This window comes from Equus przewalskii, chromosome 5, assembly GCF_037783145.1.
Source record: "Equus przewalskii isolate Varuska chromosome 5, EquPr2, whole genome shotgun sequence".
Taxonomy (NCBI): Eukaryota; Metazoa; Chordata; class Mammalia; order Perissodactyla; family Equidae; genus Equus; species Equus przewalskii.
In genome coordinates, this window is record NC_091835.1 from 8,182,414 (window position 1) to 8,205,907 (window position 23,494).

The window sequence follows — 23,494 nt, forward strand, 5'->3', positions numbered from 1 at the left end:
TAGTGGGTCTTGAAGGCCAAGAGACGGTTCGCAAGTGCCCCAGGAAGTGCCTGTGGGCGGTCCACCGTTTCTCCCACACCTCTGAACGCTTTTGTCCTTAGAACCTCTGGCAAGTTTTAGCAAGTAAAATTGGTAAGCATGGGAGTCTAAAGAGCCTGACAGTGGGGGTGGAGAAGAATTATAGGTCAGGCAATGTAAGCAGGCAGCCAGAAGGGGCGGGGCTTAAGGCAAGGGCCGGCCTCCCTCGGCCTGAGGAGCTTGAAGCTCCTAGGCTCGGGGTGAGAGGGGCTCCTATGTGAGAAGCGCGCGGACAGGGGTCAGGGCGGGGTTGTTGAGGAGGTGGGCAGCCGCAGGAACAGGGAGGAGGCTGGAAGGGGCGGGGTCGGTGGGCGAGGCTGGGTGGAGGGGGCGGGGTCGAGGAGGTGAGCCTGGGTGGAAAGGGGAGTGGTCGGATGGGCGAGGCTGGGTGGGGTGGCGTGGGGGGAAGCCGGACTCGGGTCCGGTGGGCGCGGGCTTGGGGCAGGGCACAGGAGGAGCTGAAAAGGAGTGAGAACTGCAAGAGGCGCTCCGTTTGCTCCAAGATCTCATCTTTCCGTCCGCTCCACCCTACCTTGTTTTTGAGGCCTGGATTATTATGAAAAAGAGGAAAGGCACGGCGGCTAACGTTGACCTTTCTCCCATGCCCGAACCAGGCCTCCCAGATGTGTGGAACTGTCCCTGGCGCTGTAGCCTTTCACCACCATCTCTACCTTCTTCCTTCTGAGGGATCCTGAAACCTCTTGTCATGGAAAAGTACCACGTGTTGGAGATGATTGGAGAAGGCTCTTTTGGGAGGGTGTACAAGGGTCGACGAAAATACAGTGCTCAGGTGGTGCACAAAGAGGGATATCTCTTGGGTGGGATTCCGCACCAACTCCAGCCGAAAACGGGGCCAGAAGGAAAGCAATCATGCCGACCTGTGTTCCTAAGGCACTGATTCTCTGAAATTGGATTACTTGAGTTCAAACCCTAGCTCCACCACTTTCTAGCCTTAGAACTATGGACAAGTTACTTAATTTCTCTGTGTCTCAAGTTTCCTCATCCGTAGAATGAGGATAAGAACAGTATCTGATTGATGGAGTTTGAAGATTAAATGTGATGTCACACCAAATCACTTAGTACAGTGCCTGGCACCTAGTAAACAACAAATATTAATCTCTATCATACCATGCAGGAAGAGACAAACCACCTGAATTCTTTCTTCTCTCTTCATATTTTCTTCCTTCTCTTTCCCCTAAATTCCTTAAATCTTGAGTTCTTTACCCAGATCGGAACACTTCTCCCAGAACCCACCAAAGGGAACTGTCTGGCGGAGGCTGTTTCCTCCTAGGGCAAGGGGCAGGGGAAGCCTGGGTAAGGCCAGGGTACCATGGGGAAAGGGGAGTGGGAGCCTAGCAGGTCTAATGAGAATTGTTTAAAGAATCTAAAGTCTAAATTCTGGAGCCTTGGGGCTAATGTTTCAATAGCATGGTTAGACCTTGATTCTCCACCTTGCACTGATAGGTGGTGGCCCTGAAGTTCATTCCAAAGTTGGGACGCTCAGAGAAGGAGCTGAGGAATCTGCAACGAGAGATTGAAATCATGCGGGGTCTGCGGCATCCCAACATTGTGCATATGCTCGACAGCTTTGAGACTGACAAAGAGGTGCACTTTGATGGTTTCAGGTTACCTGCCCCCAAGCACGAGGATCCCAGGGATCTCCAGCCTCAGAATGTATAAATCTGGAGCTGTCAGCGCCATTGCCTTCTCCCCACAGGTGGTGGTGGTGACAGACTATGCTGAAGGAGAGCTCTTTCAGATCCTGGAAGATGATGGAAAACTTCCTGAAGACCAGGTATGCTTCCTGGCTCAGACTTCTCTCTGCCCCTGAGCCCTCTCTGGGTTACGGACTGATAGGGAAAGCTGATAGCACTGAGTCTTCATTTTGAAGACTCCTAGAAAAATATGAGAGTCTAGATGTCCATAGTGGCAATGTGGTATGACAGTAAAGTATGTGAACACTCGAGCCAAAATATCTGAGTACAAAGCATGGCTCTGCCAGTTATTCACTGGATCCTCTTGGGCAAGTTATTTTAGCCTCTGCGTGCTTCGGTTCCTTCATTTTAAAATGGAAATAATACTAATGTCTACCTCATAAAGCTTTTGTAAAGATTAATGAGTTAATTCATATGAAGTGTTCAAAAGAGTGCCTGACACACATTATTCAACATAGTTATCAATTATTAATGTTGTTGTTGTTGTTGGGCATCCTTAGGGAAGAGCAGCCAGTGTGGTGGCACTGGAGCGGGGGCAGGGATGTGGTTAAGGCAGGAGTGGCCACCAGGACATAGTGATTAGCGGTGGGATTTGGTTGAACACCTTCTCTGGCCACACTCATTCTAGGGATTTCTCTGTGTTCTAGCGTGGAGGCTCCCCTCAGGACTTCCTATCACACACTTCTGTTTCCTGCTGAGCACTCATCATTATTTGCAAGTTGTCATCTTAGTTTTTTCATCTGTCTTGTTTGTTTGTCTGACTTCTTCTCTGGAGAAAAAGGACTCAGTCTTATTTAATAACAGCTCATGTGTATTGAATGAGTCCTAAGTGCCAGGCACCATTCTGAGCATTACGTTACTTTACATGCCTTAATTCATTTAGTCCTCACGATAATCCTATGAGGTAGGTGGTATCATTATTGTCACCTTATATGTGATGAGGCACAAGATAATTTGCCCATGGTCATACAGCTGGTAGGTGAGACTCAATGAATTTTCCTTGAGTGAATGAATGAATAAATGAAAGAACAAATAGAGGAGTGAGAACTAAGGACGGTATTGCGTGCAGCTCTAGAAGAAGGGGAAGGAAGAGAAGGTTGCATGGGCAGTAGTGTTAGGGAGGAGTCTTGGGGCTCGTCAGCAGGCTCCTTCCTCTGACCTCTTCTTTCTTCCTCCCACCTGACTGTTTGACCCCTAGGTTCAGGCCATTGCTGCCCAGTTGGTGTCGGCCCTGTACTATCTGCATTCCCACCGCATCCTCCACCGAGACATGAAGCCTCAGAACATCCTCCTTGCCAAGGGTGGTGGCATCAAGCTCTGTGACTTTGGGTGAGGAGCCTGACCTTCCAGTTCTGCGGGGAGTCTTAGACCATACGCTTGGCTTGCTTGGCCCTCATCTTAGAACCTGAGCTGGAGACTGGGGTTCTTCCTGGGCCTTTTGGAAGGTGCTTTCTCTGTTCAGGTTTGGGACATCTCACACAATGATGGGTAGTAGTGACCAGGTCTAGTTTTTCTTACATATCTTCTCTCTTTCCATTTCCATTCCATTGTCTCCTGCAGATTTGCCCGGGCTATGAGCACTAACACAATGGTGCTGACCTCCATCAAAGGCACACCCCTCTATATGTCTCCGGAGCTGGTGGAAGAGCGACCATATGACCATACCGCGGACCTCTGGTCTGTGGGCTGCATCCTGTATGAGCTGGCTGTTGGCACACCGCCCTTCTACACGACTAGCATCTTTCAGCTGGTCAGCCTCATCCTCAAGGACCCTGTGCGCTGGCCCCCCACCATTAGTCCTTGCTTCAAGGTAATGAATGTATATATAGAGAGATTACTTTTGCATCAGAAACCTGTCTCCTTCTGCCCCTGTTCCCTTTTCCACTATCCTTTTCTAGAGCTGGGGCAGGACTTTCAGTTACTGAGTTAATGCAGGAGCTGGGCCAAACTGCCTTGCTTCTGTACTGCAGGGACTTAATAGGGAGTGGGGGGGTGGGGAGGGTGTTTTAAGTTCTGCCAAACTTGAGAATACCAGCCCCTCGTTGGCCAGGCTATCCTTTATCACAAAGGGAAGGTAATTTCAGGACAGCAGAGACAGATACCGGTGCTTTTACATACTCGCTATCCCACTTATTTCCTCTCAGATGCAATGTCCAGATGATATTAGATTTGCCAACACAGCTCTCAGTCCTCTTCCTGAAGGAAGGAGTCTTCACGTATCCAAATGGCCGGAGCTGGCGGGGCTAGCTCAGTGAGTAGGGGCAGATGATAAAGATGCTGCCTGCTCATTGTAGCTAAGTCTCAGCAGGCTGGAAGACGGAGGGCAGGAGGGAGGAAAGAGTTGACTGTTTTTATTCTTATCTAGGGCAAGATTTGGGCTTTCAGTGAAATTTAAATGCAACCTTCTCCCAGAGTGAAATCTCGTTATAACCTTCCTTTGCTTTATCTAAGACCAAAAGGGACAAGTTTCTCCCCAACCTATTTAGTTGGGGAGGCCCAAGTAATTATCAAAAAGAATCTAAACAAAGGAAACTTAAATGGGTGATTACATAAGATATTCCTTCTCCTTTAGGGCAGATATGCAGGTATCTCCACAAGAGCCACGGTATAACAATCACCTTGTTTAGAATGATGCTCATAATCTACTAGCACCTTCTATACCTGTTTCAGGCCCAGTTGAGGCTTTCCCCAAGGATACCTCATAACAGATGTACCCTTTTCAGAGGCAATCTCCCCACCCCACCACCATCTGAAGACTTGCTGAAAGATTTCTGGTTTTAAGTGCTCCTAGACACATCTTTACACAACGTCTTGTGTATGTGAGTGTGCTTTTAACTGTAATTGCATCTGTTCCTACCCAGCCGCAGACAAACCGCACTCAAAGGGCAGGCGAGGTGAGCAATCTGGGACTCCTGTAGATGTTTGCTTTCTGAAGGTGATTGTGAAGGTGACAGCCCTCTCTTCTCCTAGTTTTTTCTCACTTCTTCACAAAGCTGGTGACATTGAGATTTCTGTTTTTACTTCCGGGGTTCCCAAACGTCCATGGACAGGAGTTTTGGCTCCCTAGGGGGTGAGGCAGTGAAGTCTGTCCATGATTTCAGCCAGGGAAAGGAGGCCGAAGGATAGGGTTAGAGAGGGTGTGATCAAGACCAGCTAGTCTGCTCTAGGAATGGACTCAAGAGTCTTGGTTTGCTGGTTCTGCTGATGAGTTAGGGAGAAGAGAAGGCTGATAGGGTATTTTTTTCTCTCCACAGAACTTCCTGCAGGGACTGCTCACCAAGGACCCTCGGCAGCGTCTGTCCTGGCCAGACCTCTTACATCACCCCTTTATTGCTGGTCATGTCACCAGTGAGTCATTAGGGTTCCTAGGGCTTCCCTAGTATTCTCTCCAAACTCCCCTCCTTCCCCCCACTATCTGGATCCAACATATATTCTTTACCCCACCAGCTTGAACTTTCTTCCTAGCCCTTTGCCTGACTTTTGCCACTTCCACTGTAACCCCCTTCTTCTTTGTCATTTGTCAAAATGGTCTCCTTCCACAGAAGCTTGGAGACACTGAAGTTGCCTCTGGCTGAGTGGACATGGTGGCACAGCTCCAGTACGATCATGTCTTCCCACCCCCTTCCCTCTCTGCAGTAATAACTGAACCAGCAGGCTCAGATTTGGGTACCCCATTCACCAGTCGCCTACCTCCAGAACTTCAGGTGCTAAAGGACCAGCAGGCGCATCGGCTGGTCCCCAAGGGCAATCAATTTCCCATCTTGCGTCAAGCCTGTAAGCGCATGGCCGAGGAGCTCAAGCAGAAGGTGTGTGGGGCAGGGGGGAATATGTTGACAACCAGGCTCGTGACTGGGGGAGTTGGGAAGGAGTAGCTCTTTAGGTTTGGGCAAGGGCCACAAATAGGATTCATAGTACCCTGTGGCAACCGAATAGTTCTGATTCAGTGTCTCCTGCCCGCTTCTCACAGAGACACCAGAACACAGGACCTGCCCTTGAGCAAGAGGACAGGACCAGCAAGGTGGCTTCTGGCACAGCCTCTCCGCCCAGACTAAGGGCCACTCCTCAAGAATCAGGCCTCTTGGCTGGGATCTTGGCCTCAGAAATGAAGAGCAGCTGGGCTGAGTGTGGGGCTGGAGAGGACCCCCCTGCACCTCGGTGAGGGGGGTATAGCCAGGGATTTACAGCCTGAGGTATCTGGCAGATCTTTGGCTCTAGCCAAAGCGAGTATACCATGGTCCCTGTCACTAGCCACTACCTACGTATGCACAGGGCCCTGGGAGTCTGAGTCCTTGGTTCCTGAATTCTAATTCCAGATACTTTCCTGACTCGTCAGGAAAGGTGGGAACTTTCCTTTCTCTATGCCTCGGTTATACCTTAACTGAAATGGAAAGAATTATCTCCATGCAAAAGGGAAGATTATTTGAGTTGAGAGCCACAGGTGAAAACCGCCAAGATAGACATGAGAATAAGATCCAAGATGGAAGGGCAGTCAAGGATACGTGTGTAGTGGTCAACGTATCCTGTCCTGGCTGTATCCTAGAAGGAGGTCTCCTCTTTCCAATCCTATTTGTCTTAGTCTTCCTTCCTCTCCTGGGTCTAGAGGGAGGAACAAGTTAATGATCTCCAAGCCTGATAAGTCTAGAACTCGTCTTGCTCCCCACTTCCTCCGGCAGGGAAAACTGGACCACCCAGGATTGTGAACGAGCATTCCCAGAGCTGAGGCCGGAGGTGATGGGCCAGCAGAGCATTGATGCAGTGGATTTAGAGAATGAGGTGAGCCCTAGGGCTTCTTCTTGGCCTTGTCCCTACCTTGGGATATTGAGTCTAGGTAGATGTTTTTCTAGAACAGTGATTCCTAGCCATCCAATTATGAGCTCCCCTTGTATTAAAAATTGCTTTCTTATTATTACAGATTTTGATTGTGCAGTATCTGCACATATAATTATCAAAAATTGGAAGACATAGGTAAAAATGAAAGTCCCTCTTGAGCCTTACCTCGGTCCCAGAGACGTCTACTGTTATTAGTTTAGTCTGCTTCCTTCCAAACTTTCTGTACTTTTACATATATTCATATGTACTCACAGAAATATATAGTTTGGGGGCTGGCGCCATGGCCAAGTGGTTAAGTTCTCGCACTCTGCTTCAGCGGCCCAGGGTTTCACCGGTTTGGATCCTGAGCGGGGACATGGTACCACTCATCAAGCCATGCTGAGGTGGCGTCCCATGCAGCACAAGAAGGACCTACAACTACAATATACAACTATGTACTGGGATGCTTTGGGGAGAAGAAGAAGTTAAAAATACGAAAAAAATAAGATTGGCAACAGTTGTTAGCTCAGGTGCCAATCTTTAAAAAAAAAAAAAAAAAAAATATAGTTTGGCTGTTTTTATGTTACTGAGTTCATACCGTATGTATTGTTTTGCATCATGCCTCTCTTATCATTTGACCTGTTTTAGAGATCTTTGTACATCTGAACATATAGTTCTACCTTAATCTTTTGTGCTTTTTTAGGATTTTAACTTTTTATTTTGAAATAATTTCAAACTTAAAGAATAGTTGTGAGAATACCACAAGGTAGTCCTGTATACCCTTCACCCAGACTCACCAGTTGTTAAAATTCTGCCACATTTGCTTTATAATTCTCTCTCTATATACATGGACATATCAACTCTCTGAGTCTTTTGGAGTAGGTTGCACACATGCCCTCTTACCCCCACATACTTCAGTGCGTATTTCTTAGGAACAAGGTCAGTCACTTGCACTATCACAGTACAACTATAGGAGTCAGAAACTTAACATTGATATCATTCTGTTGCTTAATCTACAATCCATATTCTAATTTTGCTAATTGTTCCAGTAATGTTCTTTTTTTTTTTTTTTTTTACAGATTTTTTATTTTTTCCTTTTTCTCCCCAAAGCCCCCCAGTACATAGTTGTGTATTCTTCGTTGTGGGTTCCTCTAGTTGTGGCATGTGGGACGCTGCCTCAGCGTGGTCTGACGAGCAGTGCCATGTCCGCGCCCAGGATTCGAACCGACGAAACACTGGGCCGCCTGCAGCGGAGCGCGCGAACTTAACCACTCGGCCACGGGGCCAGCCCCATCCAGTAATGTTCTTTATAGCAAAAAAACCACATTTCTTTCCTGATCCACGATCCAGTCCAGTGTTACGCATCGCATTTAGTTGTTATACCTCATTAGTCTCGTTTAATCTGGAGCAGTTCCTAGCCTGTCTTTGTCTTTCATCACTCACAGTTTTGAGGTGCACAGGCCAGTTATTTTGTAGAACATTCCTCAAATTGATATTTCCTCATGATTAGGTTCAGGTTATGCATTTTTGGTAGGAATCCTACATAAGTGATGCATCCTCAATACCACAATCTTTTTATTTTATTTTTGCTGAGGGAGATTCACCCTGGGCTAACATCTGTTGCCAATCTTCCTCTTTTTGCTTGAGGAAGACTTGCCCTAAGCTAACATCTGTGCCAACCTTTCTCTATTTTGTATGTGAGTTGCTGCCACAGCATGGCTGCCGACAAGTGGTCCACATGTGGGATCTGAATTCAATCCGCTGAAGTGAAGTGTGCCAAACCTAACCACTAGGCAACGGGGCTGGCTGCACCACAGCCTTTTTAATAACTTCATAGTATTTCCTAATATGGATGTGCCATGATTTATTATTCCCTTACTGATTGGCTTTATGACATTTCCAGAGTTTTTTCTTGTAAACCATGCCACAGTAGACAACTTCCTAGGTATCTATTTATGCACATGTGCCAGTGTTCTCCAAGGGCCTTTTCAAAACCGCTCACATCCTGCCAGCTAGGCCTTTTTAAACTGGTGGTTTAAAAAAGTACATCTGTGCCAAAGGAGTCACTGGCTTCTTACAGTTACTTCATAATTCCCCAGGTTGGAAGCTATTACCCTTGAACCTACCTGCTCCTCCTAAGCTCTTTCACTCCCCTGTGCCTCAGGAGCCAGACAGCGATGATGAGTGGAAACACCTGCTAGAGACCAGCAAGCCCATGCCCATACAGCTGAAGGCCCCTCTCACCCTGCTGTGCAATCCTGACTTCTGCCAGCGCATCCAGGCTCAGCTACATGAGGCTGCAGGGCAGGTAATGGGCAGAAGGATACTGGGGGTCTGGGGGATGGGTTGAGACTATTTTTGCAGATGAGGCATTAAAGAACATTGATTGACATAAGGAGAAAGAGAAAGTTTATTGCTTTCCAGTTCTCTTTCAGTCCATGTGCTTAATTCAAGGAGATTTGCTAACCTCCTTTAGTAACACCAAAAGAACAGACCTCAGGTTTCTCTTTCTGAAGGAAAAAGTACCCATCTAGAGCAGGGGTCAGCAGACTTGTTCTGATGGTAAATATTTTAGGTCTTGAGGGCCAAAAGGCAAAAAATGGAGGCTATTACGTAAATACTTCTATACTGAGAGAAAACACATTTCCACAATATTTTTATTGGCGAAATTAAAAATATAGATCTAACAAGTATACAACATTCTCTAATACAGGTATACTAATGAGAAGAATGAGATTCTTTTTTAGGGGATAACATTTTGCTTGATTGGCATTCATAGTGTTCCCTCCTACAAAGCCTTTCCTTGCTTCTCTGAAACCCAGTGATCTTCCTGGGAACTCACCAAAATATGTTGTCTGCATCTCTTTCCCTCTCTTTTCTTTAAAGTTTTTGAGAATTATTTTTAGTAAATTTACCAAGTTGTGAAACAATCACCATAATCCAGTTTTAGAACATTTTCATTGTCCCAGTAAGATCCCTCATACCCATTTACAGTTAGTCATCGTTCCCACTCCAGTCCCAGGCAACCAGTGTCTACTTTCTGTCTCAGACATTTGCCTTTTCTGGACGTTTTAGGTAAATGGAAGCATACGGTATACAATCTTAATGTCTGCCGCCTTTCACTTAGCATAATGTTTTCAAGGTTCATTCATTTTGCAGCGTGTATCAATACTGCATTCCTTTTTATTGCCGATTACTATTCCATTATATGGATAAATCACATTTTGTTTATCCAGTCACCAATTGATGGACATTTGGGTTGCTTCCGCTTTTTGGCTTTTATGAGCAATGCTGCTTCAAACATTCATGTGGAAGTCTTTGTGTGGACATAAACGTTTTTGTTTCTCTTGGGTGGATTCCTAGGAGTGGAATTGCTGGGTCATATGGTAAATTTATGTTTAACTTTAAGAAACTGCTGAACTATTTTCTAAAGGGGCTGCACCATTTTACATTCCCACCAGCAATGTATGAGGGTCCCCATTTCTCCACATCTTTGCCAACATGTATTGTTGCTAATCTTTTTGTTTATAGCCATTCTAGTGAGTGTGAAATAGTATCTCACTGTCATTTTAGTTTGCATTTTGCTAATGAGTAATGTTGAACATCTTTTCGTGTGCTTATCAGCCATTTATATATCTTCTTTGGTGAAATATCTATTCAATTCTTTTGCTCATTTTTAAATCAGGTTGTTTGTTTTCTTATTGAGTTGTAAGAGTTCTTTGTATATTCTGGCTACAAGACCTTTATCAGATATGTGATTTGCAAATCTTTTCTCCCAGTCTATGGTTTGTCTTTTTATTCTCATAAGAGTGTCTTTTGAATCACAAAGATTTTAATTTTGATGAAATCCAATTACTATTTTTTCCCTTTGTGGATTATGCTTTTGGTGTTGTATCTTTTCCAAACCCAGAGTTTTAAGATTTTCTCCTATGTTTTTTCTAAAAGTTTTCTAGTTTTAGCTCTGACGTTTAGGTCTCTGATCCATTTTGAGTTAATTTTTGTATACAATGTGAGGTAGAGATCTAACTTCATCTTCTTGCGTGTGGCTATACAATCGTCTTGCTCGTTGAAAAGACTCTCCTTTCCCCCACTGAATTGCCTTCCCACCCTGCACCTCTCTGTCAGCCCTTATACGTTGTCATCCTAGTGTTGGATAACTTTTCAATAGGGAAGCAGGTTAAAAGCTTTGCCTCCATGATAAGACTTCCTGAGTTAGAATTCCAATGGAGGGACCAGCCCTGTGGCCGAGTGGTTAAGTTCACACGCTCCACTTTGGTGGCCCAGGGTTTTGCTGATTCTGATCCTGGACGTGGACATGGCACCACTCATCAAGCCATGCTGAGGCGGCATCCCACGTGCCACAACTAAAAATATACAACTGTGTACCGGGGGTCTTTGGGGAGAAAAAGGAAAAATAAAATCTTTGAAAAAAAAAAGAATTCCAATGGAACTACTCTTTAGCTCTGTGATTATTGACTGTATACTACAGCTATCTAGAAACTTCAGTGTCCTCATCTAGAAAATGGGTAATCATATTCACGTCACAGGATTATTGTAAAGAGTAAATGAGCAAATGAGTGAAAAGATTTAGAACAGTGAGTGGCATATGGTAAAGCACTTGACATAAATGTTATTCTTCTTTTGAAGAATAACCTTTTAAAGAATAACCATTTGAAAATCTACTACTGTCCTTAGCTTGCAGGCTGTATGAAAGTTAGTGGTAGGCTAGACTTGGCCTGCAGGTCATAGTGTGTCGACCCCTGCTCTAGAGTTGAATAATAGTGTTTTGTGTCCATTGTTTTTAATTTTCAGAAGCGTGTGTGTGCCTTTTGTTTTGCTTTTAAGATGAAGGGCTGGGGAAGGGAGGGAGCAGATGGGAATGCCACTGGGTCTGACAGAGAGGTCCAGAGGGGAGGTCCCCTCCGCCTTGGTCACCGCTGTTATACGTCAGGTGACCTGACCATTTGTGCTCCTGTTCCCTGCCACATTTTCCGTAATTCTCTATTCTTCTCTGGGTTTTAGACTCCCAAAGAAAGGAACTAGAACATTTGGTCAGCTTTGCCAAATCCTTGGAGACACTTGGTATCTGTGACTCTTTTTCTTTTACCTCTGATAATGTGGATTACTGTCTCTTTCCCTTGTGTCATCCAGATCCTGAAAGGCATGCTGGAGGGCGCTTCCCAAATCCTTCCCGCACTCCGGGTCCTGAGCAGTCTTCTGTCCAGCTGTAGTGACTCCGTTCCCTTGTACTCCTTCTGCCGGGAGGCAGGGCTCCCTGGGCTGCTGCTCAGCCTACTCAGACACAGCCAGGAGAACAACAGCATCCAGCAGGTAAGCACTAGGCCAGGAGCCTCGAGAGACTTATAGGAGTTTCTTCTCCTTGGATTTCTCTTCTCCCAACTGCCATCTCTACTTGGCCAAACTGCCTTTTATTTTCTTTCCTCCTTCTTCTAGTTAGTAGAGCATGAATTGCAAACTCCAGTACCTTCTGAGGCCAGGCAGATAATGTCAGTCATGACATAGACTGTGTTTGACTGTATGAGTAGTGGGGAATATGATACCCTGGAGATCTCATGCCCAATCTAAATGGGACATCCTCTCCTCAGCTCCAGCCCACTGTTGCCATGTTGGCAATATGGGCCCAGTGTCACTAGACCTTCTAGTTTTACAAGAGAAGCTAGAAATACAGATTTTTATTTGCAATTTCCCAATATTTAGAGTACTGTGTTTTCAAATATTAAATCCTAGGCTTTATTGACCCAAACTTTTTTTTTTTTTTGAGGAAGCTTGGCCCTGAGCTAATATCTCTGCCCAGCTTCCTCTACTTTATATGTAGGACACCTACCACAGCATGGCTTGATGAGCAGTGCATAGGTCCACACCCCGCATCTGAAGTGGTGAACCCTGGGCCACTGAAGCAGAGGGCGTGAACTTAACCACTGTGCCACTGGACTGGCCCCTTTGTTGACCTGATGTTTATAGAGCAGGGTACTGAAATTCAGAGATTAACTGACTAATACACAGGCACTAACTTGTACACAATCTCGGAGACGATAAGTGGAAGAGCGAGGATTGAGACTGTCTGAGCCCAAACCTCTGCTTCCCCGTGCTGGGTCCTGCCGCAGCTGAGCTGGGAGGGCAGAATGAAAACATGTTTAATGGGGCCTGGGCTCAGGCAGCTGGAAAGCTGCTCTCTGCTGATGAGGATTAATCCTGAGCATTTTTAAGGGATTTAGGAAAGAATTTGAGCTATTTTGGAGAAGAGAATCTCCTAAACTCCAAAATACTGTTCAGCCCAAACTAGACACATTTTCAGGCTGTTTATTGGCTGTGGCTTTGTATCTCTTGATCTCCTCTCTCTGTCCAAAGGCTCTCTTCCCCCTGCACCTTTCTGTTTGGTCCATCTGGCTGGCTGCTGATGCATTTTTTACTGCTTTTTCTGTTATTTGTCTCCATCCCCTCCATTGCCCTTACTCTCTGTACTCTTCCCTGGCAGCAATGCTGGTGTGGGACCTTCTTACAGGACCTGATGGCCGTGATTCAGGCCTACTTTGCCTGCACCTTCAACCTGGAGAGGAGCCAGACAGGTGACAGGTGGGATGAGAGGCAGCTGTGCTCTGTCGGCCAGTTTGGCTGCAGTTTCTACCCCTATCTCTTCCTCTCCTCATTAGGAAGAGCTAAGTGAGAAGAAGCCATGATTTGTCACAAGTTTAGGGATCAGCTGCGTGACCCCTTAGAGTCAAGCTAGTCCTTTTAAGGACCCTGAGACCCTCCAAGTTTGCCCCAAGGTTCTAAGGGTTAGCCATAGTTTAGTCACCATACACTAAATGGAATGGTCAAGATGTGAATAACCTAGAGAAAACGGCAAAGAAGAGGCTTGGAGCGTGTGTCTGTGAGACTGTGTATGTGTTTAGTGGGGGAGAAGGGAAGGAGCATACTGATGTGTTCCTTTGCAGAGATTCTCCTACCTGCCCAGAACTGACCCATTCACCACAGCTGGGTTTTTAGTAGAGAAATGAGAAGAAACCATGGGCTCATTTTTTCCCAGCCTACAGGTATTTCAAGAGGCCGCCAACCACTTTCTGGACCTGTTGGGGAAGCTGCTGGCCCAACCAGATGACTCCGAGCAGAGCTTGTGGAGGGACAGCCTTATGGTACTCTGCTCCTACTTCCAGATTTCTGTCTCTCCTGTCTTTCCTGGTGTTTCTCCAGTCCCCTTTCTTGCGATTATATAGAGTTAGATCAAGTTAATACCACAAAAATTTGTTGAATGCCGAGTAAGTGCCATATGTCATTTGAGTAAGAGAAAATACCCATATTGAAGGGACCAAGGATAGTCTGGTAGGAGAGATGTACAGTGATCAAGGACAACAGTGTGAAAAGTACACTGAAACTTTGTATAAAATACAGAAGTACCACTGAAGAAGATCAACACTAGAGAGTCACAGAAGAAATCTTGAAGAAGGAAATCATCTCCTCTAGGATTTGAAGAATGCACAGAAGTTTGCCAGGTGGATGAGGCAGGAAAGTAGAAAGGACATTCTGGGCAGAAAGAGCAACATATATACAGGCCCAGAGGCATTGAGCAGTGTGACTATTTCAGGGAACCACAGATAGAAGTATTTCTTCTTAAAGAGACTTGCAGATCAGCTACTATTTCTCAATTTCATTTGTCCTGTGGACTAGTAAACTCTATTCTTTCCCCTGGGCTCTGGAGGGTGAGGGACAGGGGAATGGAGGATTAAATGAGAAAATAGCTGAGCGCTGACTGATCTCAGAGGAGACAATTAGAGAGGAACATGTGCAGGGAAGTAAACAATTGCCTGGTCATTGTTCTAACTGGCAATTGGGAACACAGAGCTGGGCTACATTCCTGCCTCTAGCTGGCAGTCCGTTCAATCTCTTCTAGTCCCCGTGAGCCTATTTTAACATCCCTCACCCATTCAGGTCAGGAAGCTTTTAATGTCTGACTGAAATTTTGCCCAGCAGTGACTCACATTACTGGGCAGCACTTTTCATCTGTCATTGTGCAGTGAGTAGTATGAGGTGTTTGGAATAAACACTCCACCTCTGGAAATTCTGAAACAGCACGACTGGAATCCCTTGGAATTCTTATACTCATGGTCCACAGATAATGCTTTGAGAAACATCATCTAGGGAGCAGCTGATCAGAGAATAGAAGGATTGACACCTAAAATTCCTGTCCTCTAACCATGAAGGCAGTATTAATGCATTTTCTGTGTGCGGGATACTTAGAATTAGACAGCCGGTCCCCTGGGTTTTTCTCCTCTTTTCTCAGGTTCTCCAGGGATTCTTGCTCCTCACCCAAAGCCCAGTCAGTTTTCTGATGTCCTGTTGTTCACCCTGCTCTTGTCTCCCTCAGTGCTTTATTGTTCTGTGTGAAGCCATGGATGGGAACAGCTGGACCGTTGCCAAAGCCTTTTACTGCAGCCTGCTGACCACGCAGCGGGCTGTGTTGGACGGGCTCCTTCATGGCTTGACAGTTCTCCAGCTCCCTGTCCACAGCCCCCCAGGTAACCAGGGTGGGGAAGGGGGTTCTCTCGACTTGCTTGTCGAGTAGGTCCAGCTCTGCTCTTTCTACTTCCATCACCTAGGATGGTGCCTGGCATTTAGTGAGTGCTCAATAAATAACTGTGAACTGAAAGAACAAATGGGGATCTGAGAGAAATAACCAGACCGCGCCCAGCGTTCTTTGCCTTTCTCCACAGGAGCCCCCCAAGTGAGCCAGCCACTGCGAGAGCAGAGTGCGGATCTGCCTGGAGCCCTTTCCTCTGCACTGGCAGCCATCTGTACTACTCCTGTGGGGCTGCCGGGCTGCTGGAAAGCCAAAGAGCAGGTCTGAGCTGCAGTTTCTTGCTCCTCTCATCATGTTCCCAGAGTTGGGGAGGCTGGCCCCAGCTTCTCAAAAAGGCAGAAAAACAAGCTTTTATACCTCCTCTTACTCAATGCTTCCAGAAACCAGATGCTCCCGCCCGGGGTCTGGGCCACTTGTAGAACATGGTGTAGTCAAAATCCCACAGTCCTTGGCAAGCTGGTGAAAGAGGTTTTAGTGATAAACTGCCCGTGTGGTAGGGAGGCTGCTCTGTAGCCACCAGTGCTGCCTCTTCAAGGGCTCAGGATTCAGAGTTCCTGCAAGACTTTCCATTGTACCTGCCTACACTGGGACTAAACTAGGCAATGACTTTTGGTTCTCCAGTGGCCATGAAGACTGGGAATGGAATGGGGTCTGAGGTTCCTGGTGAGCCTGAGGAAGAGTGGCTAGCAAGGGGTCGAGAGTCCTGATTAGATGGAGATATGAGAGGAATAGGATTGGAATAATGGGAATGGGATTGAGTCTTCAGGTATATCCCTATAGATCACTCGACATTTGGCAAATCAGCTCATCGAAGACAGCACCCAGCTGAGGCCGTCCATCATCTCTGGCCTGAAGCATCCCATCCTGTGCCTACACCTTCTCAAGGTACTGCCTGCTCATGAGTTCCTCTTAACCCACAGGACTGAGAGGGAGAAAGAGACACTGGGAGAGATGAGAGACCCTCTTGGAGGACCCCTTTCTGCTTTTAAATCTGTTCAGTTGAGATGGCGCCACTGTTAGCCAGTCCTCAGCAGAATTGAGAAGTACCCTCATCTCACTGTCTTACAGCCAGAGGCAGAAGTGGCCTGAGCTCCTCTACCCCACCAAGTGTGGCTGCCAGATCTTTTGAGAGGATAGCCTGCTTTCATCTGAGCCTTCCAATCTAGGAGCCTGGGGCTCCCCTGCCTCACTGACCGATGCCTTCCCACTCCCTTAGATTCTCTACTCCTGCTGCCACATCAGTGAGCACCTGTGCCATCTTCTAGTGCAGGAGCCCCTGGCCTTGGAGTCACTGTTGATGTTGGTCCGGGGCAAGGTAGGCCAGCAACAGAGGTGGGCATCTCATGGTGGCCCCACCATCTTGATACAGGGCTGCTCTGACATCTTAAGTTTCCTTTATAGGTAAAGGTAGTAGATTGGGAAGAGTCTGCCGAAGTGACGCTCTACCTTCTCTCCCTTCTTGTCCTTCGGCTCCAAGATCTGCCTTCTGGGTGAGTCATCAAGTAGGGTCTCTCCACTGACATCTTCCACCCACATAGCTCACCCTGACATAGACTGTGGGATACAGCCTTCTCTTAGGAGGGGTTGGGATAGAGAAAGTGGAGCTTTCTCTATGAAGGACAGACCTAGATTCCTACCTACTTCATGCCTTGGAGGTGGCCATGGAGCCTAGGTGGAGAGTGCCATCCAAGGGAGAGGGAAGGCTGCTCACCAGCAGCCTCTCATACTGCTGCATCCCTTGGTGTATCTCCTTATTCCAGAATGGAGAAGTTAGGCGGTGAGATTGCTACTGTCTTTACCCGTTCACATGTCGTCTCTCTTGTGGTGAGTTTTCAACCTTCATCCCTTTTCACCCTATCATCCGACCCTTCTGGGAGCAGGGGAGTCATTATCCATTTCGGCTGTCTGTGAGGCATTCTTCTGGACCAGGACAGAGGCATCCATCCTCTCTGCCTGTCCTGAGTACCATTCAGACTCGGACGTTCCTTCTCCTCCTCTAACTCTCCACAGAGCGCAGCAGCCTGCCTATTGGGACAGCTTGGTCAGCAAGGGGTGCCCTTTGACCTCCAGCCTGTGGAGTGGATCGCTGCAGCCACACATGCCCTGTCTGCCCCTGCGGAGGTGAGGTCTACCAGGGAATGCGTAGACATGTTTTCTCTGAGTGAAATAAGGACTGTGTTCAGGGAGAAAAGACGAAAATGCCAGCAAGCCTCACGTAGACTCAGGAGTGGTAAAGGAATCAAGGAGGCTTTCCTTTCCTTCCTTCTGCCCTCAGATAATAGACCCCTCTGAGCCCAGACTGCTCAGGGCTTCTGATTTGTTGTTAACACTCAGGACTCCTAAAGAGGAGGGAGGGGACGTCATCTCTCTCTTGGACTTTGGCTCTTGCTTAGTAAAGGGTCTCTCCCCTCTCCAGTCCTTTTTCCTCACTGCCCCCGGAGTGAGCTTTCTTAAAGAAAAATCTGGCCATTTGTTCAATCAGTAATTACTTAACACATAAATACATATTGAGTCCCAGACACTACTCTAGGCTCTGAGGATACAGCAGTGGATAAAGAGAAAAAATCCTGCCCACCTGGAGCTTGTGTCCTTGGTGGCTTCCCACTGCTTCTGGGATAAAGTCTGAATTCATTAGTGGACTACTCAGAGCTCTGTTACATCGGAGCTCTGTAATCCTGCTACACCAGAAAAGTTCCCATTTCTAGAATTCAGTATGGTCTTTGATGACCTACCTTTATAAATGCCATGACTTCTACTTGGAATGTTCTCCCTTCCTACCTCCTTCTCTCAGGGGTCTGCATTCTTCCTCCCTCTCTGACAGGTCCGGTTGACTCCACCAGATGGCTGTGGATTCTATGATGGCCTCTTCATCCTTCTGCTGCAGCTCCTCAGCCAGGTACAGCTGCATCCCAGGATGAATGGGAATTAAGGAGAGAGAAACTGGGCATTTTGGGGAGCTACTGGACAACAGGAATGAGGAAGCAACCCAGACTCACCTTGCCTCTCAAACTGCTGTGCCTGTGATGGCCTTAGAGTGGGCCCACCTGCCCTCAGTGTAGACCCTTTAAAGGGAACCTTGGGATTCAATGGGGAGAAAAGCTGTAATCCCTTGGTTTCCAGCAGATATCCCTAAGGATTGAGAGATGGGGGGCGGTGTGTGTTAAGATGTGATAAGAAAGGGAATTAAGACAACAGGGAAATCCTAGGTGGGAAAACAGAAGGAATTATTTCTGGGTCTCCCTTTTCTCATAGGTCAGGGACAGGAGTGAAAAAAGACATTTTGACTCCTAACTTTGACTTCCCCACCCACCCTCTTTCAATTTTCTCTCCAGGAGGGGAAGGGTAGCCTGATAAGGGAAGTGGCTAGCTCAGAAATGTGGACGGTTCTATGGCAACGCTTCTCCATGGCTCTGAGGCTCCCTGAGGAGGTATCAGCACAGGAAGAGGAGCTGTCCCTGTGCAGTCCACAAAGCCCAGGGCCAGACTGGACGCTGATCTCACCCCAAGGTATCTTTCCATCAGCATGGCCTCCTCTGTGGGGCCAGTGTGTTGATCCCTCTTCAGGAAGAGGGCCTAGAACTGAGTTAGCTCACGGAAATTGCTGCTGCTGCCGCTGCCGCTGCCTGGGGGAGGATGGCAGTCTGTGCTGGAGCTACTCACTATGGGGAAGGGACTGAAGAGGTGGTGACCCTGGGAGCCATGGCAAAGCAGGGCCATCTGGACCTCTTGCCTGCTCCACTGGTCTCCATTCTCCATGTTTCCAGGCATGGCAGCCCTGCTGAGCCTGGCCGTGGCCTCCTTTACCCAGGAGCCCCAGTTATGCCTGAGCCACCTGTCTCAGCGTGGAAGCATCCTCATGTCCACCCTGAAGCATCTGCTTTCCCCCAGCTTCCTGCATCAGCTGGGTCAGGCGTGAGTTTGAGCTAGAGGAGGGAGACCAGAAGATCCAGAGAGTCTGCAGTGGGGGGCAGGGAGGGGAAGGCAGGAGAGAAGGAGCTGACAGTTTGAACTGTGAGGCAAGAAATGGGATTGCTGAGATTGGAGAAGGGGAGCTGGACTAGGGAGTTTGAGAGGAGGGGAAGAATGATAAAGGGTGGGTGAGCAAGACTGAATATGTCCTTCCACACTCCCCTCCTTAGGCCTCACGGGTCTGAGTTTCTACCTGTCATGGTGCTCTCCGTCTGCCAGCTCCTCTGCTTCCCCTTCGCCCTGGATGTGGATGCTGACCTCCTTGTCGGTGTCTTGGCTGACCTCACAAACTCGGAAGTCACAGCTCACCTGCTGCAGGTACTTGGGAGCCACCCAGGCATGAAGGTGGGAGAGGAAGATGGCCAACCTTGTGTACTCTAATTCACCTCCCACAGCTCCAGGGCTCCCCTAGGCCCCTGTAAGAGTGGGGCATCTGGCTTGATCTAAGAGTTGGAGGGGAGAAAGCACTCAGGCCTGAGCAGAGGCACATAGTTGAGGCCGGCGCTGGTGCCTCCTTGTCTCCATCAGTCCCTTATCTGGATTCCACTGCAGCTCAGTGGGGAGAAGATCCTGGTCTAAGCACTGGAGACTCAGCTCAGTAGCCAGGAATTGCTTCTCTGGCAAATCTTGGCATTAAGCAGTGCATTTGACAAGCAGAGCAGGGAATGAACTTGGAAAGAACCTGTTCTCTTGGGCTCCACATTGTGGCTCATGTGGCGTGGTGTGGGTCAGCCATACCAGCTCTCTGTGGTTTCTCTCCCCGTAGCTTTGCTTTTCTCTCTCCCACACTGGGCTGCTTCTGGTTACCCAGCTGAAGTGTATTCGCCCTCTCCCTGAACTACTTTGCCCACTCCCTTCCCTGCCTTCTCCCAGGTCTGTTGCCACCATCTTCCGTTGCCACAAGTCGAGCTTCCCATCAGTCTTCTCACGCACCTGGCCCTCATGGATTCCACCTCTCTCAACCAGTTTGTGAACACAGTGGCTGCCTCCCCTAGAAGTATGATCTCATTCCTCTCCATTGCCCTCCTTGGTGACCAGCCATTGCTGACCTCTGACCTTCTCTCTCTGCTGGCCCACACAGTCCGGGTACTGTCTCCTAGCCACTTGTCCTTTATCCAAGAACTCCTGGCTGGCTCTGATGAATCCTATCGGCCCCTGCGCAGCCTCCTGGGCCACCCAGAAAATTCCGTGCGGGCCCGCACTTATGGGCTTCTGGGACACTTGCTGCAACATAGCATGGCCCTGCGTGGGGCACTGCAGAGCCAGACTGGACTGCTTAACCTTCTGCTGCTGGGTCTTGGAGACAAGGATCCTGCTGTGCGGCGGAGTGCCAGCTTTGCTGTAGGCAATGCAGCCTACCAAGCTGGTCCCCTGGGACCTGCTCTGGCAGCCGCAGTACCTGGTATGACCCAGCTGCTTGGAGATCCTCAGGCTGGTATCCGGCGCAATGCCGCATCAGCTCTGGGCAACTTGGGGCCTGAGGGCTTGGGGGAGGAGCTGTTACAGTGCCAAGTACCCCAGCGGCTCCTAGAGATGGCGTGTGGAGACCCCCAGCCAAATGTGAAGGAGGCCGCCCTCATTGCCCTCCGGAGCCTCCGACAGGAGCCCTGCATCCATCAGGTACACCTCGGGGGACTTAGGAACCAGGATGATGGGGTTGTATTTCACAGCATTTTTCTGAGATAGTCTTTTTTGTTTTTAGATTTTATTTTTTCCCTTTTTCTCCCCAAAGCCCCCCAGTACATAGTTGTATATTCTTCACTGTGAGTCCTTCTAGTTGTGGCATGTGGGACGCTGCCTCGGCCTGGTTTGATGAGCAGTGCCGTGTCCTCGCCCAGGATTTGAACCAACGAAACACTGGGCCGCCTGCAGCGGGGCGCGCGAACTTAACCACTCGGCCACGGGGCCAGCCCCTGAGATAGTCTTTAAGGAAGACTTTGGGACCTCCAGAAACCCAAGCCATGTCCCTGTCTAGAGCAGGAATCCCAGGGGCAGTGTCTTGGAGATGAGTTTTCCATCTACCATCTCCCACCCTGGAGACGGGAAGGGACCTGGAAGAGGGCCCCATTGGGCTGGGAAATGCCTGAGATCTCAAGGACCACTGTGTCTCTCTTCTAGAGGCTGTGCGGGAGGGAGGTGAAGGAAGACTGAGGGATGTTGAGTATAGAGTGGTTTCATTCTGGGGGCCATGAAGGAGCTAATCTTTTTCAGCACTTACTTTGTGAAGAGCACCGTGCTAAGCATTTTATCCTTATTATGTGGTTTAAGCTATTACGTTCCTCATTTTGCAAGTGAGGAAAGTGAGGCACTAAGAATTTAATAACTTGTCCAAGTTACGAGACTAGTATGTGGGATTGGACACTTGAACTCAGGAGTCTGGGACCAGAACCCATACTCTAATCATAGCTTTATTCTGCTTTTTCTGCTCAATTTTCAGTGTATAGACAGCCTAATAGAAATCGCATATCTACTATAAGGCTCTACCTCCAAATTATAATAGCTCAATGTGGTAGCATTGGGTGGTTCATGCAGAACAGCAATTTTGACAGGATGGTGATGATAAATATAGGATTTTCTAGCAATCCATGTGGAGAAATAATGAGAGGGATTCTTGGCTGGTAATGAAGTTATGACCCACTGATCTGGATCCATGACTGGCCATCCCACCTTTTGGCTTACTATCACTGCTGCATTCATTAACCCTTCCTGGGGACAAGGGCAGGGGTCCCTTGCTGCCTTGGTTTCACGATCTCTAACCAAAAAGGATGGAAGTAGACCTCTGGTCCTCATGATTCCTGTCTCCAAGGTTTCTCTCTTCCTACACAGTCTATTTTGAGACCCCAAGAGCCCATTTTCTTTTTCTTCCTTTTCTGGAGTAGGAATTGCTGGCCTGAATGAGAGTCTTCTCCATGTTGTGTTCTGTCATCTGCTGTCTTTCCCACAGGTGCTAGTGTCCCTGGGCGCCAGTGAGAAATTAGCCTTGCTCTCTCTGGGGAATCCATCACTGCCGCACAGCAGTCCCAGGCCCGCCTCTGCCAAACACTGCAGGAAACTCATTCACCTCCTGAGGCCAACCCACAGCACATGATCCCAGATTTCTGGGGTCCAGCCTCTAGCCTTCGTTGACCTGCTATTGCCAACTCTTCTTTTTCTACTATACAAGCCACCCACTCAACCAAGAGCTAAAAAGACTAAAAAAGAGAGAAACTGCCAACTCAACTGAGTTGAGAATGAGAAGCTAGAAGAGATTTATGTATAAAGGTCCTTCCTTCCCCCAGATTCAGATGATTTCAACCAGTAAACGTCATTGCTGTCAGTGCCGCAGAAGATTCCTTGCTTGTCTGTAACCAGGGGTCTTTCTCCAATAATTTGCCTTTAACTCCAGGAACATGCCTCTGGACCTTAGGGGGACACCTTCTACCTGAGCGATCTCTTCCTTTCTGGAGCTCCTGTAACCCTCCCTGTGGGTTCTTGCTTTAGGTGCACTGGCCCCAGGACAGTCATGAAGACAGAGCCCGTCTCAGCTCTAGGCTGTGGGGATAAATGCCATCAGTCCCTGTTGTGGAGGGTTCCCCAGCCTGTAGCCCACATTCCCATCCATGGGAGGGGTGGAGAGTGTATCTTTTCTATTTTTTGTACATCTGTTTGTAAACTCTTGCAATAAAAGGTGTGCCTCAGCCTGCTTTGAGCTGCCAGGGTGGGCGTGGGGAGGTTCAGTGCCTCTTTTAGCTGCTGTGTGGTGCTGGAAGCACACGAGATCCTGGTTTGGGGAGCTTATTTATATCTCTGCCTGCCCTCTAGCTTCCTCCATCCCAGATGAACTACATGTGGTCATCTGCTTCCAAGCTCAGGCCACTGGAGCTGAAATAGGAAAGGATAGAACTAAACAGAGAGGTAAACTGAATTACTTTGAGATCTCAGGCTTAGAGACTAGTTTTAATATTTGGTCTCAATATATAGGGAAGCCCAGCTGCTTTAGAAGGGCAGCTGTTTATGGAGATTGTGCAGTGTACCAGAAAGGGGCATTTGGCAGACCCATTAGTTAGCATTGTAATCCAGCAGGAAACAGACTAGAAAGCTTAAACTTCACTGGATGGCTTGCGACAAGCTTCCCAGGGCCCTTATTTCTCCATCCATAAAATGGGGAGACTGCTTTTTGTTCTTCCTCAAATTCCAATTGTTTTAGGAATGAAAGACAAGTAAGGTGCCTTTATTTTTATAAGGAATTTTATTTAGTTGTCATCTTCATTGCTCACTGTGTTTATATTTTAGCAAAAGTAACATTATTTCTAGAGACCACCATAATTTCCTCCTATCCAGATTATTT

At 47.8% G+C, this 23,494-nt stretch overlaps 1 protein-coding gene across 8 annotated transcripts; it reads left to right on the forward strand.

Moving 5' to 3' along the window:
- STK36 (serine/threonine kinase 36) lies at positions 1–22,844 on the forward strand. Of its 8 annotated transcripts, none has more exons than XM_070618263.1 (28): positions 23–132; positions 693–868; positions 1,543–1,683; positions 1,796–1,873; positions 2,992–3,122; positions 3,354–3,603; positions 3,938–4,044; positions 5,048–5,141; positions 5,430–5,599; positions 5,761–5,948; positions 6,467–6,566; positions 8,767–8,910; positions 11,754–11,933; positions 13,099–13,196; positions 13,651–13,756; positions 14,986–15,136; positions 15,332–15,459; positions 15,979–16,083; positions 16,415–16,513; positions 16,600–16,688; positions 16,959–17,022; positions 17,209–17,319; positions 18,020–18,094; positions 18,531–18,705; positions 18,963–19,110; positions 19,338–19,485; positions 20,041–20,787; positions 22,112–22,844. In XM_070618263.1, exons 7-28 carry the CDS (start codon positions 4,018–4,020, stop codon positions 22,253–22,255), a joined length of 3,291 nt encoding a protein of 1,096 aa, XP_070474364.1. In that variant the 5' UTR covers positions 23–132; positions 693–868; positions 1,543–1,683; positions 1,796–1,873; positions 2,992–3,122; positions 3,354–3,603; positions 3,938–4,017; the 3' UTR covers positions 22,256–22,844. The 8 variants fall into 8 exon arrangements, with proteins under 8 accessions (XP_008535065.2, XP_070474364.1, XP_008535063.2 ...); XM_070618262.1 differs by lacking the exon at positions 23–132 and adding an exon at positions 212–339; XM_070618261.1 differs by lacking the exon at positions 23–132 and adding an exon at positions 218–278.
- Positions 22,845–23,494: the final 650 nt, after the last annotated feature.